The sequence below is a fragment of the Pelophylax lessonae genome (genome assembly GCF_965119305.1).
Source record: "Pelophylax lessonae genome assembly, chromosome: 9".
Classification (NCBI taxonomy): domain Eukaryota; kingdom Metazoa; phylum Chordata; class Amphibia; order Anura; family Ranidae; genus Pelophylax; species Pelophylax lessonae.
In genome coordinates this window covers 90,205,610-90,222,540 of record NC_138776.1, presented here as the reverse complement: position 1 = coordinate 90,222,540, position 16,931 = coordinate 90,205,610, and the positions used below count along the sequence as shown (strand labels likewise).

At 41.0% G+C, this 16,931-nt stretch overlaps 1 protein-coding gene across 3 annotated transcripts in view; it reads left to right on the top strand.

Moving 5' to 3' along the window:
• Positions 1 to 16,667, top strand: part of ADGRA1 (adhesion G protein-coupled receptor A1) — a 1,278,841-nt gene extending 1,262,174 nt beyond the window's left edge. For all 3 annotated transcript variants that reach the window (XM_082267510.1, XM_082267512.1, XM_082267511.1), the window contains one exon: positions 14,895 to 16,667. In XM_082267510.1, the coding sequence (XP_082123636.1) occupies positions 14,895 to 16,110 (1,216 nt within the window). In that variant the 3' untranslated portion in view covers positions 16,111 to 16,667. The remainder of the gene's footprint in view (positions 1 to 14,894) is intronic.
• The last annotated feature ends 264 nt before the right edge of the window (positions 16,668 to 16,931 follow it).

Here is a 16,931-nt window from a genome sequence, read left to right as displayed (position 1 = left end):
CAATTTATTTATTTCTATTCTCAATAAATGTCTTCTAACATACCTTCCAACTTGCATCTTATTGGACACCAGGTGCTCCTTTTCTACTTACCTTTCCAAATGTTATCATCGAAGCAGTATAAAATAGCTGCTCCTCACTAATGTACTCATTTTTTTAAGCAACATGTCTGTACCAGAAATCTGGGGGTTCTCTTATGCCATTTTGTTTTGCTTGTCTGCTGTAGTTGCCTCCAGAGACCTAATAGAGTTTTTTCCCCATTGACTTCCATGAGGTTTGGAACATCTTGACCTTATTGTCCAAACTGTCTGTGAATATTAATGCAACACTAACAAGGAGCTCCGACAAGGGGATCACACTGGAGGAGCCCTTGTGAGAGAAGAGATTTTTAAGCTCTTATCTCGAGCCACAGGTAAATGTTTTGTCAAAAAAAGCAGAATACCAGACAAGAAAACAGCATCATAAAACCCAATGTTGTACTGAATGCTCCAATTAAACTAATATATTGCACCCAGGACTATTGTATTTCTTAGCTATTGGCAAAGTTATAATATATGAGTGGGCAACTTGACACAGTGAAATATAGCACCCTTCAGGTTATTGCTTTTATCACCATGAGGAGGTGGCGATGCACACCAACAGGATAAAACATATCGTATGTCAATAATTCCACTCAAGATGATCCCAGAAAAGTATATTCAGATGACTGCAGAATTGGCTGGTTACTGTCTTTTTTAATCTTATAGATATTACATCAGAGAAAAAAAGAATAGATAAATCTTTATATATTAACAGTAGACTTTGACTGGCAGAGCATCTTTGTTCTGCTGGGAGTTCTCATGTGCTGGCCAGGATCAGTCAGTCTTACTTTAAGCAGGATCTGCAGGCAAGGCACAAAATAATGCACAAACATGTAAAAGAGATTTACAATATACTGTACATAATCTTAAGATAAAACCTTGGGACATATTTTTATAGCATTGACTGTGACATTCACAAACAATCGCTCTAAGTGAGTCAATCACCATCATTTAAAGCACACTCACCAGGCCACACACTTTATATTAAGTAAAAAATGTCAGATTAAATCATATAAAATGCATATATTTTTAATGTTCATTTCATAAAAAATAAATCTGAGTTGTACTTGATTGTATATTCTATATTTGTCTATTTATTAACATTGCATTTATGTGAAAAATTAGCTTTCATTAAAATTGAATTTGCCCTGAATAATTGCGATCTTCTTTAGGTCTCTCATGTATTCAAAAAAAAAAAAAAAAAATGACCTCTACCTGGTGATCTAGGGAGCCAATTTGTGAAAACTGCAGAAAGGAAGTGGATTTTTCTTTTATAGATAAATTAGGAAAGAACTCTGATTAGTAGCGGTGACCAACAAATCAATTTTGGGTCCAATTTTTTTTCTCCAGTTTTTATACAAACTTACCTCAGGAAAAAATATAGTAGAGTGATGTCACTCAGAAAAAAATTTGCATGTCTGCTCATGTTAAGGGCATGTATAAAGCCTAAATTCTGAATCTTGTATGGGGTGAGGGTTAAAATCCATCAACTTATTTTTCTGCCTGTGTCCTTGTTGGGGAGATTTCTCTTCACTTCTGTCCTAGATATGCAACAAGAAGACAAAATCTCTCTCTAATTCAGGGGACTTCTTGTAGACAGGGAAAAAAAGTGTCCTTATTAGAAGATTTCCCCTTTGCTCCTGGAGAAAACTGTAACATTTTATTTTCCTTTTTGTTTTCTGTCATGGGGACACTGGTCACTAGGACAAATTGAGAGGGTGAATATACCTAGACAGCAATAAAAACATGACATATTCCTGATCTTTAAGTGCACTGCAGTCTCAATCTCAGATCTAACTTGGGTGACCACATTTCAAATCTGCCATTCAGGGACAACTGAATGGCAGATTGGAAATGTGCCCCCCCCCCCCCCCCAGCATGCACCGGTCTGTGACGTCATGAAGGGGCGGTGCCACCATGTGACGTCACTGTGTTTGCCCTGCCCCTTATCTATATAAGAAATGTCACTCGGCTTACAATGCAGTCATCGGGTAGCTGTACTCGAGAGTGGAGTGGGGTTTATATGTACTTTTAGTGCCTTAGATAGAAAAAGCATTTGTTACTGTATGTTAGCCCAACATTGCAGTTGCAGGCAACCATTTAGCCTAACATTGAAAGAACAATTATGCTCTTTGAATCTAACATACAATAAACATATGCTCTTTATATCTAAGGCATTATTTTGCATATAAAGAAAAACATACGTTAGACTACAAAAGAAATACAAATGACCTGAGGGATCTGGAGTAAAAATTAGAAAAATTTAAGCCGCAAGACGAATTTTAAAATGAGCTTCCCCTACTTGATATGTACAAATCCATGCACAATGTAGTGAATGCACATGCACAAAACTAAAGTCACCCATACGGAACTACTACTACTTAATGTACCTAATGTCTGTAAAACACGGAGGAGGAGGACTGAGCATTGCAGCATCCAGTATTCTATCCGGGAGTCGGGACACTTGGGGCTCCCACGGCTGTAAGACAATGTGAACACCGGCGGATGGGGCTGACGTCAGCAGCGGGAAAACAGGGCAGGCTACCACCCATGGGGGTGGGGGTAGGGAAGGGGAGGGGGCTTTATTCACATGAGGGGACTAGGAAGGGGAGGGGGCTTTATCCACCTCTTGCTGTGTTTCTCCAGGAGAGTAGGGGAGCCATGGTGACATCATCGGCAATAAATGCATCTGTCCTCTGCATCGATGCAGAATCGTGAACAGCTGCATATGTTCCATTCTGGGAAACTGTATTTTCCTGGAAAGAAGGAACCCTGGACCAGGACAGACCTGCAAAATGAGGGACTATCCCGGCCAATATGAGACAGGTGGTCACCCTGGGTCCAACTGATTATGTCAAGTATAAATTATTTTCCAAAAATACTTTGATACTATCATAGACCCTACAATAGCAAGCATTGGGTGTATAAAAACCATCTAATTGAAGAAGCTTGGAGAAACAGAATAAAGCCTGCAGCAAAGTAGATATCACTCACAAACTAGTGTTGGCATAAACCCATCTATGTAGGTAAATATGTTGTCTCTTAGGGTGGTTTTACACTGATGCAGAGCAATAAGACTTCTTTCAAACTGGTAGCCAGGGTGCAGTAATAACAGGTGGCTGATCCGCATTATTACCGCCTCCTGACCACCAACCTACAAGTGGACATGGTGCCTCTCAGATGAATGCATATTGCCATGGATGGGATGCTTTGTATAGTGGGGCAGCAGTTTTTTTTTTTGTTTTTTTAATAATGTTTTTTATTAATTTGGTCAAACAAAAAAAAATATTTATACAAACAGAAATACAAAGGAAAAAGAGAAGAGCAACTTTTATAACATGCAATAACAATCTGTTTCCACTGGTTCCAAATAAAGTATTTATAACGTTGATACATGTAAAGCATGAGCATTGTAGTAATGGGGCCACATACAAATACTAATGAAACCTCCCAGTGTGAGGTTTCATCTTCCTGTGCACTCCCAATGGGAACAAAGTGTGCCAGGAAGAGAAGTCCCCCCCCACTCAGCCTATTCGGGAACTGGCTAGAGTTTGAGTATGTGGTACCAATAAGAGTCTGGATTAGGTTACAGTAATAACTGAGGGGTTTCAATTGTGATACATCCAACTATTCCAAGATGAATGGAATTTAGTATAAAAGAGTGTATTGATTGCCAGAGATTTCTCCAGTTGATAGTTACAGTTGACAATATCTATTACCTCCGAGAGGTTAGGGGCAGGTGTAGTTTTCCATTTACAAAGTATGAGAGACCTGACAGCTAGAAGGATATGAAGGACCATCGGTTGGGTAGCAGTTTTAACTTTACATGCAGAGTTTGACAGGTGGCATCACCTTTCAAACGTGCCCCTTTAAAGTGAATGGGAGGGTGCCAAAATCACAAGTCAAATGCTTGGCTTGCAGCTGCAACACAGTCCTGCAATGAAAAATCCACATTTAGTGGTTAAAATAAATACTTAAAATAGACATCAAGAGGCGGCAGTATCATCATCTAAACGCCTGCTAACCTCCTCTCTGTCCCTGAAAACTAGTGTGAAAGGAACCATGTTCCTAAGGAATAAGGTATTCCCTGCTTTGCCATTAACTGTAATTTTCTGCTGGATATTAAATCAGATTCACTGCACCCTTACACCATAAAATTTGTGATCTGTGTATCCACAATTCTAGCACATGCACAATTTTTTCCAGGCTTTTTCTTTATTTATGGACTGAAAGTCCACCATCTGGATCTCACTGCAAGCAGAATCAAGCACAAATAGTGCAGACCCAAGGGCATAGGAATTAAACGTTTTAGGATACTCACCTTTGCATTACAAATAAAAGTACCATATCTGTATCCTGACCCTTGTTTTACATATGGACATCACTTATATAAACAAACCATAAAAACCACCTCTCCTCTTAAAACACTTAGTCACACTTGTAAATTCCCATTTTTTTTTTCTCTTAAAATAACAAACATGTTACACTTAACAGTTGTTTTGCACATGGGCAGCCCAGATTCTCCACTTCTCGAGTCCCTCTTCGGCTTTCCTGACCCCTCCCTCCTGTGGAGTGCCCCCACAGCAAGCAGCTTGCTATGGGGGCACCTGACCTGAGTCACAGCTCCCTGTGCCTATTCTGACAAGGAGCACAATTTCTGTCCCACCCACTCTCTCTCCTGATTGGCTAACTGACTTTGATTGACTGCAGTGGGAGCCAATGGCGCGAGGAGGAGAGTCCCGGACGGCCGAGGAACTCGTGGACATCGCTGGAGGAAGATGGGACTCACATAAGTACTAGGGGGTGCTGGAGGGGGGCTGCTGCACACAGAAGGTTTTTTTATCTTAATGCATTAAGATAAAAAGCCTTCTGACTTCACAATTAACCTAGAAGAAAATACACTTTTCTGTAGCATGCATACAGTGGGGATAGGAAGTTTGGGCACATCAGGTTAAAATTTGTATTAATGTGCATAAAGAAGCCAAGGAAAGATGGAAAAATCTCCAAAATGCATCAAATTACAGATTAGACATTCTTATAATATGTCAACAAAAGTTAGATTTTATTTCCATCATTTACACTTTCAAAATAACAGAAAACAAAAAAATGGCATCTGCAAAGGTTTGGGCACCCTGCAGAGTTAATATCTTGTACTGCCCCCTTTGGCAAGTATCATAGCTTGTAAACGCTTTTTGTAGCCAGCCAAGAGTCTTTCAATTCTTGTTTGAGGTATCTTTGCCCATTTTTCCTTACAAAAGTCTTCCAGTTCTTGAGATTTCTGGGCTGTCTGTCATGCACTGCTCTTTTAAGATCTATCCATAGATTTTCAATTATGTTGAGGTCAGGAGATTGTGAAGGCCATAGCAAAACCTTCAGTTTACGCCTCTTTATGTAATCCCCTGTGGATTTCGAGGCGTGTTTAGGATCATTATCCATTTGTAGAAGCCATCCTCTCTTTAACTTCAGCTTTTTCACAGATGGCATTAAGTTACCATCCAAAATTTGCTGAAATTTTATTGAATCCATTTTTCCTTCTACTCGTGAGATGTTCCCTGTGCCACTGGCTGCAATACAACCCCAAAGCATGATTGATCCACCCCCATGCTTAACAGTTGGACAGAAGTTCTTTTCATTAAATTCTGTGCCCCTTCTTCTCTAAACATACCTTTGCTCATTCCGGCCAAAAAGTTTAATTTTAACCTCATCGGTCCACAGAACTTGTTTCCAAAATGCATCAGGCTTGTCTATATGTTCATTTGCAAAGTTCAAACGCTGATTTTTGTGGTGAAGACGTAGAAGAGGTTTTCTTCTGATGACTCTTCCATGAAGACCATATTTGTACAAGTATCTCTTTATAGTGGAATAGTGTACCAAAACTCCAGTGTCTGCCAGATCTTTCTGGAGGGATCGTGCAGTCAAACGTGGGTTTTGAATTGTTTTTTTCACAATCCTGCGAGCTGTTCTGTCTGATATTTTTCTTGGTCTTACAGATCTTGCTTTAACTTCCAATGTTCCTGATGACTGCCATTTCTTAATTACATTCCGAACAGAGGGTATTGACATCTGAAAACCCTTTGATATCTTCTTATAGCCTTCTCCAGCTTTGTGAGCGTCAACTATTTTCAGTTTCAGTTTTCTAGACAACTGCTTAGAAGATCCCATGGTGCTGATTGTTGGGGCAAGGTCAGATGAGTCTGGACATTTAAAACCTTTGAGATTGACATCACCTGGTCTTCCCAGACGATGATTGAGAACAATCAATGACACTGGCAGGTCGCAGCCTTGCAAAGGGGGCAGTGCATGCTATAAATTCTGCAGGGTGCCCAAACTTTTGCAGAGGCCATTTTTTTGTTTTCTGTAATTTTGAAAGTGTCAATGATGGAAATAAAATCTAACTTTTGTTGACATATTATAAGAATGTCTAATCTGTAATTTGATGCCTTTTGGAGATTTTTCCATCTTTCCTTGGCTTCTTTATGCACATTAATACACATTTTTTACCTGGGGTGCCCAAACTTTCGATCCCCATTGTAGAACACAACACTAACTACAAAAATCAAAGGTTTTCTATCATAAATAAATTAACCTACTGCTGCCCACGTAACACATATACTGTATGCAGTGGCAAAGAGGGTGGGCATTAAAGTTTAATTCAACTTTCTTGGGAAGAAAATACCAAATATACAAAAAAAATAATAATATACTTTGGCATATGCAATTGTGACACAAGTCATATTGTAATTGAATGTTTTTAAAAAAGATATTTCCTTTTCAGTCTGTTGTGCTGTAACTTTCTGTAAAATTCAATGCAATATGGCAGCCTGGATGTTTTCTGTACACAGATGGTCCCTAGAAATGTAATTTCCTGCATGTGTGATTTGCTCACTGATTTTCCCAGAAATCTGCACTAAGCTATAAGTCAGATTTTGGGCATCCCCTGCAACAAAAAGAGATACTCCCAAAGGGAAATCACATTTAAAAGGGAGGCAGACCCTACCACTTTCCGCATTAGAGCCCTGCAAGTGCAGCAGCTGATTGATAATCACTGATAATCACATATTCACTCACATGGACACAGACAAATAGCTATTTCTTCAAAATAACAAAAGGTAGGAATCTGCAACAAAGCTTGTTAAAATCCTTGCAATGTACATAGATCAGCCAGAGGGGAATGTTTTTTTTCTCAACAAAAGTGGTGCTACTCTTTAACACCCACATGCTGCACATATGCGTTCATGGGCGACAGAGCTTTCTGTGCTGAGAGAGCACTCACTGTGCACTCCTGGTACAGTGATCGAAGTACAGAAAAGGATCTGAAAACTGCTGCACTTCTTCAATATCTATTGCATGTTCCAAAAAATCATCACAGACAGTGTGGGGCACAGATGAAAGTTAATGCATTTTCGCTCCTTCTTTAAAGAAGGTTATGAGTAAGCAATTAATAAAGCAAATCTCCTGCGCTCAAGTAGAATCTGACGGAGTAGAGAGATGTGCACTTCAAACTCAAGTGGTAAAAAAGCTACTGGTCTTGGTGCCCCCTGAGGATCAAGGGTATCCAGAACCAACTGGGAGAAAAGACAAAAAAGAAAAGAGGGCGCACCGACCTAGTGCATCACCGCCATGCTGCGGAGAATATGCATATGTATTTGTAATACAAGTCTAGGGAGGTGGGCGAGTGCCGCCCTGTTCATGTCCTCTGCTAGTCTGCGGTGTCAGTAGTCTGACGTTTGTTGGACCATGCAGGGCCTCGTATCGAACAGCGGAAGTGACGAAAGACGCAGTGGAACGCATCCACCCACACTTCCGGTCTTTTACTTACGGGTGCGGGTCGGTGTGCGTTCCAAAGGAACAACACGGCCGTAAGAATAAGGGAAACGATCGGCAAAACACTACAGCACTCTTGTCCCGTTTGGTGGACATATTACAGCACCTCGCCCCTTACAGTGGATTCAGGTACCGCCATATACAGATCTAAACAGGATCCTTATATATTATACCGATTGTTTCTTAGTATCCCATTTCTATGGATAGCGTAATCTCCGCAGCACCTTAGGTTAGGAGATATGGGCACTGTCAACATCATACTTGCTGTTGTATTGAAAGCATGAAAGTGAGCCTTTAGAATATCCCTTTGAAACTACATGCACTTATGGTATTGAATGTGAACCCTTCTTTTGCAATGCCTAATTGTTGCATTTGGTTTTTTATTCTCCCCTCTGTAATCAGCGACATAAAAACAGCAAGTGAAACACTTGATTTAAAAACACACAGTCTGGTTTGGCCTCGGAGGGTGTGAGTTTTGGTCCAGGTGGGTTATGAACCTCTGCCCCCCCCCCTTCCATGCTCCCTCCTCTTTCCCCTTTCTCCCCCCCTCCCTCCTATCCAACCCTTTCCATTTTCCCTTCCCCCCCCCTTTTTTCCCCTCCCCCACCTCCCCTGCCCCACTCCTAGGGTAGGGGCGGAGCAGGAAGAGGTGTGACCAGCTCCCATTTATCCTTTGGCCATCCGGAGTGTGACTCAGCAGCAATTTCTCTGGCTCTGAGGAAGGGGGTTCGCCCCTGAAACGCGTCAGCCCAGCCACAGCAGCCCCATGCGACCATCTGCATGCCTATTTGCTACATATGGGACCTTGGCTACCTTGGAGATTGTATATGCAATGTTGATGTGTGTATTATCACACTAGTCTTGTGAGTATTCTGTACATCTTTTAATATTTTAATAAATGGTTTTAGTGGTGATGCACTAGGTCGGTGTGCCCTCTTTTCTTTTTTGTCTTTTCTCCCTATGAGTAAGCAATCGTTGTAGTGTGAAACGCCGTAACTTTCAGCTGTACCCAACACTGTCTGTGATGATTTTATGGAAAGAAAATGCAATACAGATTGAAGCAGTGCAATGGATTTCGGATCCTTTTCTTTTCTGTAGCTTTGCAGATGAGCTGTGCTAGCACCTCTCTATAAGTGGCTAGTACAAAACTAAGAGGGGTATACGCAAATGCCAGGAGCCTAGCTAATAAAATGGATGAGTTGGAACTGTTAATACATGAGGACATAGACCCTGTGGGAATAACCGAAACTTGGTTCGACCCCTCACATGACTAGCTGGCCAATATCCAAGGGTACTCTGTGTATCGGAAGGACAGGGAAGGAAAAAGAGGGGGAGGGGGAGGGGTACGTCTCCATGTCAAAAATAATGTAAGGGTGGTAGAGAGGAGTGAAATTATGGAAGGGATTAGTACGGAGCTAGAATCCCTGTGGGTAGAACTCTATAGGGAAGAAGGGAAGAAGTAAAGGGGAAAGTAATAGTGGGGGTATGTTCTAGGCCGCCAAACCAAAGGGAGGAGGTTGAGGTGGAATTTCTATCACTGTTGGGTAACGCGGCAAAGCCGGGGCCAGTTATATTGGGGGAATTCAATTATCCCGACATTGACTGGGAAGAGGGGACTGTACACTCACTAAAGGCCCATCTCTTTATGAATATCTTACAGGACAACTACCTATCTCAGTTGGTGGATTCTCCTACTAGAAAGAATGCAGTGCTATATCTATTAATTACTGACACAGTTCTAATCTCAGATGTAGGAGTCTGGGAAAACTTGTTGGTGGTCCTAGCGATCACAGGGTGGCCACTTTTAATGTAAATCACAAGATAGCAAGAGGGGAATATAAGAACCCTAAACTTCAGAAGGGCAAACTTTCCCAAACTGTGCTCAATGACAGAGAAAATAAACTGGGACCAAACCCTAGGAACACTGACCACGGAGGAAAATGGGAAAGCTTTAGGAACATGTTAAACAAAAGCATCTCAATTTAGAAGAGCCAAGGCCAAACCAGGGTGGCTAAACCGTAATGTTAAAAAAAACTTGTTAGGGAAAAAAAAATGGTCTTTAACCACTTTAAGACTGGAAGGATTTGCCCCCTTAATGACCAGGCTACTTTTTCAACTTGGCACTGCGTGACTTTAACTGACAATTGTGTGGTCGTGCGACGCTGTACCCAAATGAAATTTACATCCTTTTTTCCCCAAAATAGAGCTTACTTTTGGTGGTATTTGATCACCTGTGTGATTTTTATTTTTTGCGCTATACACAAAAAAGGAGCAACAATTCTGAAATAAAGTCAACATTTTTCACATTCTGCTATAACATTCCCAAAAAAATAAAAATAAATAAAAAATGTTAACATTTATAAGGCCAATTTGTTTTCTGTTACATATTTTTGGTAAAAAAAAACCGCAATAAGCGTATTTTGATTGGTTTGCGCAAAATTTATTGCATCTGCTAACTACGGGAAAGATGTATGTTATTTTTGTGTTTTTTTTTCTTACTAGTAATGGCGGCGATCTGCGATTTTTTGCAGGACTGTGACATTGCGGCGGACAGATAGGATCCCTGACTGACATTTTTGGGAGGACCAGTGACATTACTACAGTAATCAGTGCTAAAAATATGCACTGTTACTGTAATAATGACACTGGCAGAGAAGGGGTTAACATTGTGGGTGAGCAAGGATTTAAATGTGAGCCTAGGGGAGTGATTCTAACTGTGGGGGGGGCGTGGCTTGTGAAATGACCATAGAGACCTGTGTTCCTATATAGAAGGATCACAGGGGCTCTATGATCATTCCAGGGAGAACGGTCAGCTGTGTTTACAACAGCCGACCGTTCTTCTCTTTCAGCGGGGAACGATCACGGGAGTCAGGCGGCAATCGGATCCACCTGCCTGCTGCATCGGCTTCCCCGCTGACGAGCAGGAATGAGAGCGCACTGCCAGCAGCGCTACGCGCACCCAAGCCTTCTGTTGGCGACCGACGTACAACGACGGCGATTCGCGCAGGAGCGGCTGCCTGCCGCAGTACATTTGCAGCGGGCGGTCGTAAAGAAGTTAAGAGATATAAATCGGAGGGGACTTTATCAGCTTTCCACCAATACAAGGAATCGAATAAGAAATGTAAATACGAAATCAAGAAGGCTAAGATCGACTTTGAGATAATATAGCAGAGGAAAGTAAAAGGAACCCTAAGAAATTCTTTAAATATATCAATAGCAAAAAAACAAGGTCAGAGCATGTTGCACACATAATTAACGATGATGGGAGAATGGTTACAGAATGGTTACAGAGGACACAGAAAAGGCAACTGTGCTAAATTGCTTTCCTCTCCCAGTCTTTATACAGGAAAAGGAGGGGTATACTGACCATGACTGTATGGTTAGCAGAACTTCACAGGACATGCCGCTATGGCTAACAGAGGGTGAAATCATGAAACGGCTTGATAACATTAACACAAATAAATCACCAGGACCAGATGCATCTGAGAGTACTCAAGGAACTCAGTAAGGTTATATCTAGACCACTGTTCCTGATCTTTGCAGATAATATTTTGACAAGAATTGTACCAGATGACTGGAGGAAAGCTAACATGATACCAATATTTAAAAAAGGGCAGAGGCTTATCCCGGGCAATTATAGGCCAGTCAGCCTGACGTCAATAGTATGTAAATTACTGGAAGGGATGATAAAGGACTATGTCCAAGAATTTGCTAAAGTCAACAGTATCATCAGCAGTAATCAGCTCAGGTTTTCAAAAAGAACGTTCTCGTCAGACCAATCTGTTAACATTCTACGAGGAGGTGAGCTGTGAGCTAGATAGGGGGAGACCTGTGGATGTGTGTATCTGGATTTTGCTAAGGCATTCAATACAGTCCTTCACAAACTATTGATTTACAAAATAAGGTCTGCAGGTTTAGATCACAACGTTTGCTCTTGGATAGAAAACTGCTTAAAGGGGCGTGTCCAAAGGGTTGTAATAAATAATGCGTACTGGTCTGGAGTCTGGTCTGGAGTGATAACTAAGGTCCCCCAAGGCTCAGTCCAGGGACCAATTTTGTTTAGTTTATTCAAAAAAAGTATTGAGGATGGGATCACTAGCTCAATCTCAGTTTTTGGAGATGACCCAAAATTAAGCAGGGCAATAACTTCACATCATGATGCAGAAATCTTACAAAATGACCTGAACAAAACAACAGAGTGGGCAACTACGTGGCAAATGAGGTTTAATGTGGAGAAGTGTAAGGAATTGCACTTGGGGACTAAAAACAAACACAAAATATGTATGGGGGGGGGGAACCTCTGGGGGAATCAAGAATGGAGAAAGATCTGGGAGGCTTAGTAAAAGATAGACTAAGCAATAGCAAGCAATGTCAAGCTGCAGCTGCCAAAGCCGGCAGAATAATAACATGCATAAGGAAGGGGATATATTTCCGAGATAAAACTATAATCCTACCACTTTATAAAACACTGGTCCGGCCACATTTAGAGTATTCTGTCCAGTTCTGGTCGCCAATCCTCAGAAAGGATGTGCTGGAACTGAAAAGAGTCCAAAGAAGGGCAACTGAACTAATTAGGGGATTGGAGGACCTAAATTATAAGGAAGCGTTTACATACAAGCACTCAATTTATTCTCCTTAGAGAAGAGATGCCTGAGAGGGGACATGATAGTGATTTACAAATACCTCAACAGTGATCTCAGCATAAAAACAAACTATTCAGTCACAAGGAGTGTAAGAGGACACAAGGCCATACAATGCGATTAGGAGGAGAAGCGATTTAACCTCAGGCTACGCAAGGGTTTTACACCAAAGGCAATAAGATTGTGGAACTCTCTTCCACAAATGGTAGTAACTGCAGGGAGTATAGCTACTTTTAAAAGACTCTTGTACATATATCTCCAAGATCAAAAGATTCAGGGGTATGGGAAATTAATACGTCCACACACACCTACACAGGTTAAACTGGATGGACTATTGTCTTTATTCAACCTCAACTACTATGTAACTATGTAGTAGATGGACAGCTAATCACTTACCTGGAGCAGATTTGCTTGACAGTGATTGAGGTGTCAAAGACAGTTCTCGGTCTCTACTAATGGTCAGAAGCCGGGGGGTTTGGATCCCAATCAGGTGATCACTATAGCAGCCAATCACATTGGTCATATGATCGACTGGTCCTTCCCATCCCCCGGGCATAAAGACCCTATTAAAGGGACACTAGGGCTGGGCAGGAAGGGGTCATCACTTCCCCCAAAACTAAATAGTTTTACCCCAGCACATACGTGTTATTGTGATGGCTATGATTCTATGGTATCAAAGTGACTGTGTGGAAAATTAGTCTTTGCATAAACAGTTGGATCCAAAGTGCAGAGTACAGTGTGCTTTATAATGTATGTTGTGTGTGTTGGTATTATGTGATTTTAGCTGCACTCTACACACCTGCTACTGGTAACAATGTTGATCCATACTTGTTCATGACAAAATCCTTCTCTAATACTTTAAAAAAAATGTTTTGACTCTACATAACACTTTAAGGCCAGCATTAAATATGATTTGTAAATGGAGCGATATTGTATATACTGTTTCAGGAGGCAATTGTGATCATATTTTTATTTATATACTGTATATTAGAAAACCTAATGGGAGCCATTTTGGCGGGTTGTTATACGTGAAAGGTCCAGGTCACTTTACTGATTAGTGTTTCCTACTAGTCAGTCACTAAGTAGTAAAACAAAGATATGTATGATAGTTAATGATATTTTACCTTAATGCTAACCTTTCAGTCACACAAAAATCCAAATAGAGCTTTCCTTCACTAAGTGTAATACTCACCATCCTGGCAGCCCATATCTTCCTAATGATTTAGTGCTACAACCTCTATCAGTTTCTTCAGCATTCAACACTTTTTGGAATATTGGATGCCTGCATTCTTTCTTGCACCCTGTGATTCCTCCCACCAAACTTTAGATCATTACAGGACAATGGGTGGTGGGAAACATAGGCATCTGACAGTCTCAAAGTACTGAATATTGGAAGAGTCTAAGGTTGCAGTGCTGGAAGGGAGAAAAGGTGAGAGACATGGGCCCCTGGACAAATAGATATAATACCTTTTGTATTAGGGAAGTTCCAGCTGAGGTTTTATATGCAACTGATGAGGTTGCTTTAAAAAAAAAAAAAAAAAAGTCCTCAATGACAGCTTCCATAATTTTCTTCCTGGTCATCTAAGCAATATCAGTTACCACCCTTTAATGAATCCTAGTTCTCTTTGCTCCATTGCTGTTGGAGTCATATAATCTATTCTATACAATGCTTGACTCTTTTTCATGGGAAATACTTTCATGAATGGACCATTCTTATAAATGATACAATTTTCAAAGAAAAGAGAATTTACAGAACCAGCAAGCTTTTTAAACTGAACCCCTTTTAATCTGTATTGTTAAAGAGTAACTGTATTCTTTTTTTATTTTCAATAGTTTTTATTGAGTTTAAAAAAAAGTTCAAAGATACAGAGGATGAAGTGATACAAGTTGTGTTAGCATAGATATTATTTGTCGCAAAATAAAAGTATCACATAATACACATGTAGTATCAAAGGCAGTCGATTTGAATACATTTTGAGCCAACATCATAGGTTTAAAAAAATAAGGTGACTTCACCGTGTGGGGGAAGGGGGAAAAAAGGGGGGAAACTAGGGCAAAGAGGCATGGAAGGGGGGTAGTGGTAGTGGGAAGGTAGAGAGAAACAAGCAAACAGACCAACATTTCCAGTCGATATTAGGAGACGATGGGTACATGGGTGATCATTCTTATATTGTACATCATGGGTTGTTTAACCATAAGGACAAAGAAATAGCAAATGTTTCATATGCTAGGCTTTGCAGTGCCAGTAATCTTTTCAATTCACATTGGTCACTGTATTCTTTTTTTTTTTTTTTTATAATGCTAATTTCATATAGTCCTGTTCTAACAAGGTCTGTTTTCTCCTGTTCACAGCTGTTGGATGGCGTGGGAGCCCAGCCTGGGTGCATTCTATGGTCCTGTTGCATTTATTGTTCTGGTCACCTGTATTTACTTCCTCTGCACCTACGTTCAGTTGAAACGGCATCCTGAGCGGAAGTATGAATTAAAGGAAAGGACAGAGGAGCAACAGAGGCTGGCAGGTGCAGAAATGGGTCACAGTCATATGGCTGAAGCTGGGTCAGTTGCCCAGGCAACCTGCTCCATGATTTCATCGTCGCTGCTGGAAAATGAGCATTCATTCAAGGCTCAGCTCCGAGCTGCTGCATTCACTCTTTTCCTTTTTACAGCAACATGGACCTTTGGGGCTCTTGCTGTATCTCAAGGGCATTTCCTGGATATGATTTTTAGTTGTTTGTATGGAGCATTCTGTGTAACTCTAGGGCTCTTCACTTTAATTCATCACTGTGCAAAACGAGACGATGTTTGGCATTGTTGGTGGTCCTGTTGTCCATCCAAAAGGAACGCATACCCTGTGCCAGCCAACACTCGGCAGAAAGTAAACATCAATGGAGATGCCCAGGGGCATGCAACCTGTATTCAGGAATCACCTTGTCCTAATAAATCGCCTATGTACAATCACCCTTCTGTGGGCCACTGCAAACTCACAAATTTACAAGCCGCTCAGAATCATGTAAACTGCCTTTCACCAGTCACACCATGCTGTGCAAAGATTCACTGTGAACAGTTAATGGAAGATGAAGCTCACATCCATGTACATAACGAAGGTGCTTTCAGACCCAACATGCATGTACATAGGTGTCTAAAGAGCAGAACTAAGCCACGCTACTTCAGTCGACATAGGTCAGCCGCAGAAAGGGAATACGCATATCACATTCCTTCTAGTATTGATGGGAGTATCCACAGCTCACACACAGACAGTCCACATAGTACGCACGAGGGCCACACAGGCCACCGACGGGGCTGTTGTGTAGCCAGCGATTACCCCACCATCAGCCAACCGGAGAGCAGCGATGCAAGTACTGCAATATTTAGTTGTGGCAAAATGCCTGACTCAGATACTGTGCACCATACTCATTTTGAGATGCAACCAAGGAGACAATCATTCCCTTTTAACACAACAAATCCCAATGGGGTACCCAAGGGTAGCATGCACGAAGCCATGATCTATAGTTCTGATACTACAGGAAATATAAAAACAGGTCCGTGGAGAAACGAAACTACTGTGTAGTTCTGGGCGTAGCTCACATATTTCTCCTTGCGCTGGTATAAACGTATGCCATGTTTTTATTTTCACTTGTTAAGTGTCTGTACAGCACACCAGTACATGTACAATGCTTGGTTCTGTTTTGTTCATACAAAGAATCTGATGATAATGTGGCAATTGTGAAAAAAAATGTTAGGAGGAATAATATGTGTATTGCAAAGAACCATGAACATGATGGTGGAATATAGATCGAAGAGGCAATATCCTTTTTTTTATGTTTTGTTGAATCCTGAGCTCTTCGTTTTGCATTTAAAAAGGTAACTTGACCCAAATCAGGTGTCTGCTTTTAAGGAGAGGTGGGGGGGAAGGTTTGGTCCCCCATATACAATCTGAATTCACCCAGTCCAGTGACATTCGTAATAAGGCTTTAAAACTGTGCTTAGGTTGTGAGGTTGAACTCCCCCCACCAGGACCAACGATAACCATGCAGTCTCTGGGGATCAAACCTGCCCCCACCCTTTGAAAATTATTTTTGTGGAGGTTGTTACTTTCAGGTTAACTTGACAATAAATTATTATGATCATTTCTGTAATATGTCCTACACATTCTGATGAGATTTTATATATCTCCAAAATGAATCTTGTATTTTAATGTTGTTTAAGGACGCAAGTGAAAGAAAAAAAAATGTATCTATGGACTAAAAGGTGGTCCTTTTGTGATCTAAGCCAGCTTCCAGGAGAATGCAACCAAAATATTTCATAACAACTATCCATCAAATCAGGCAATTAGAATTGTGCTTGGGATGGCACTAGTTCTAAGTAAACTGGTAGGATAAGCATTGGTCA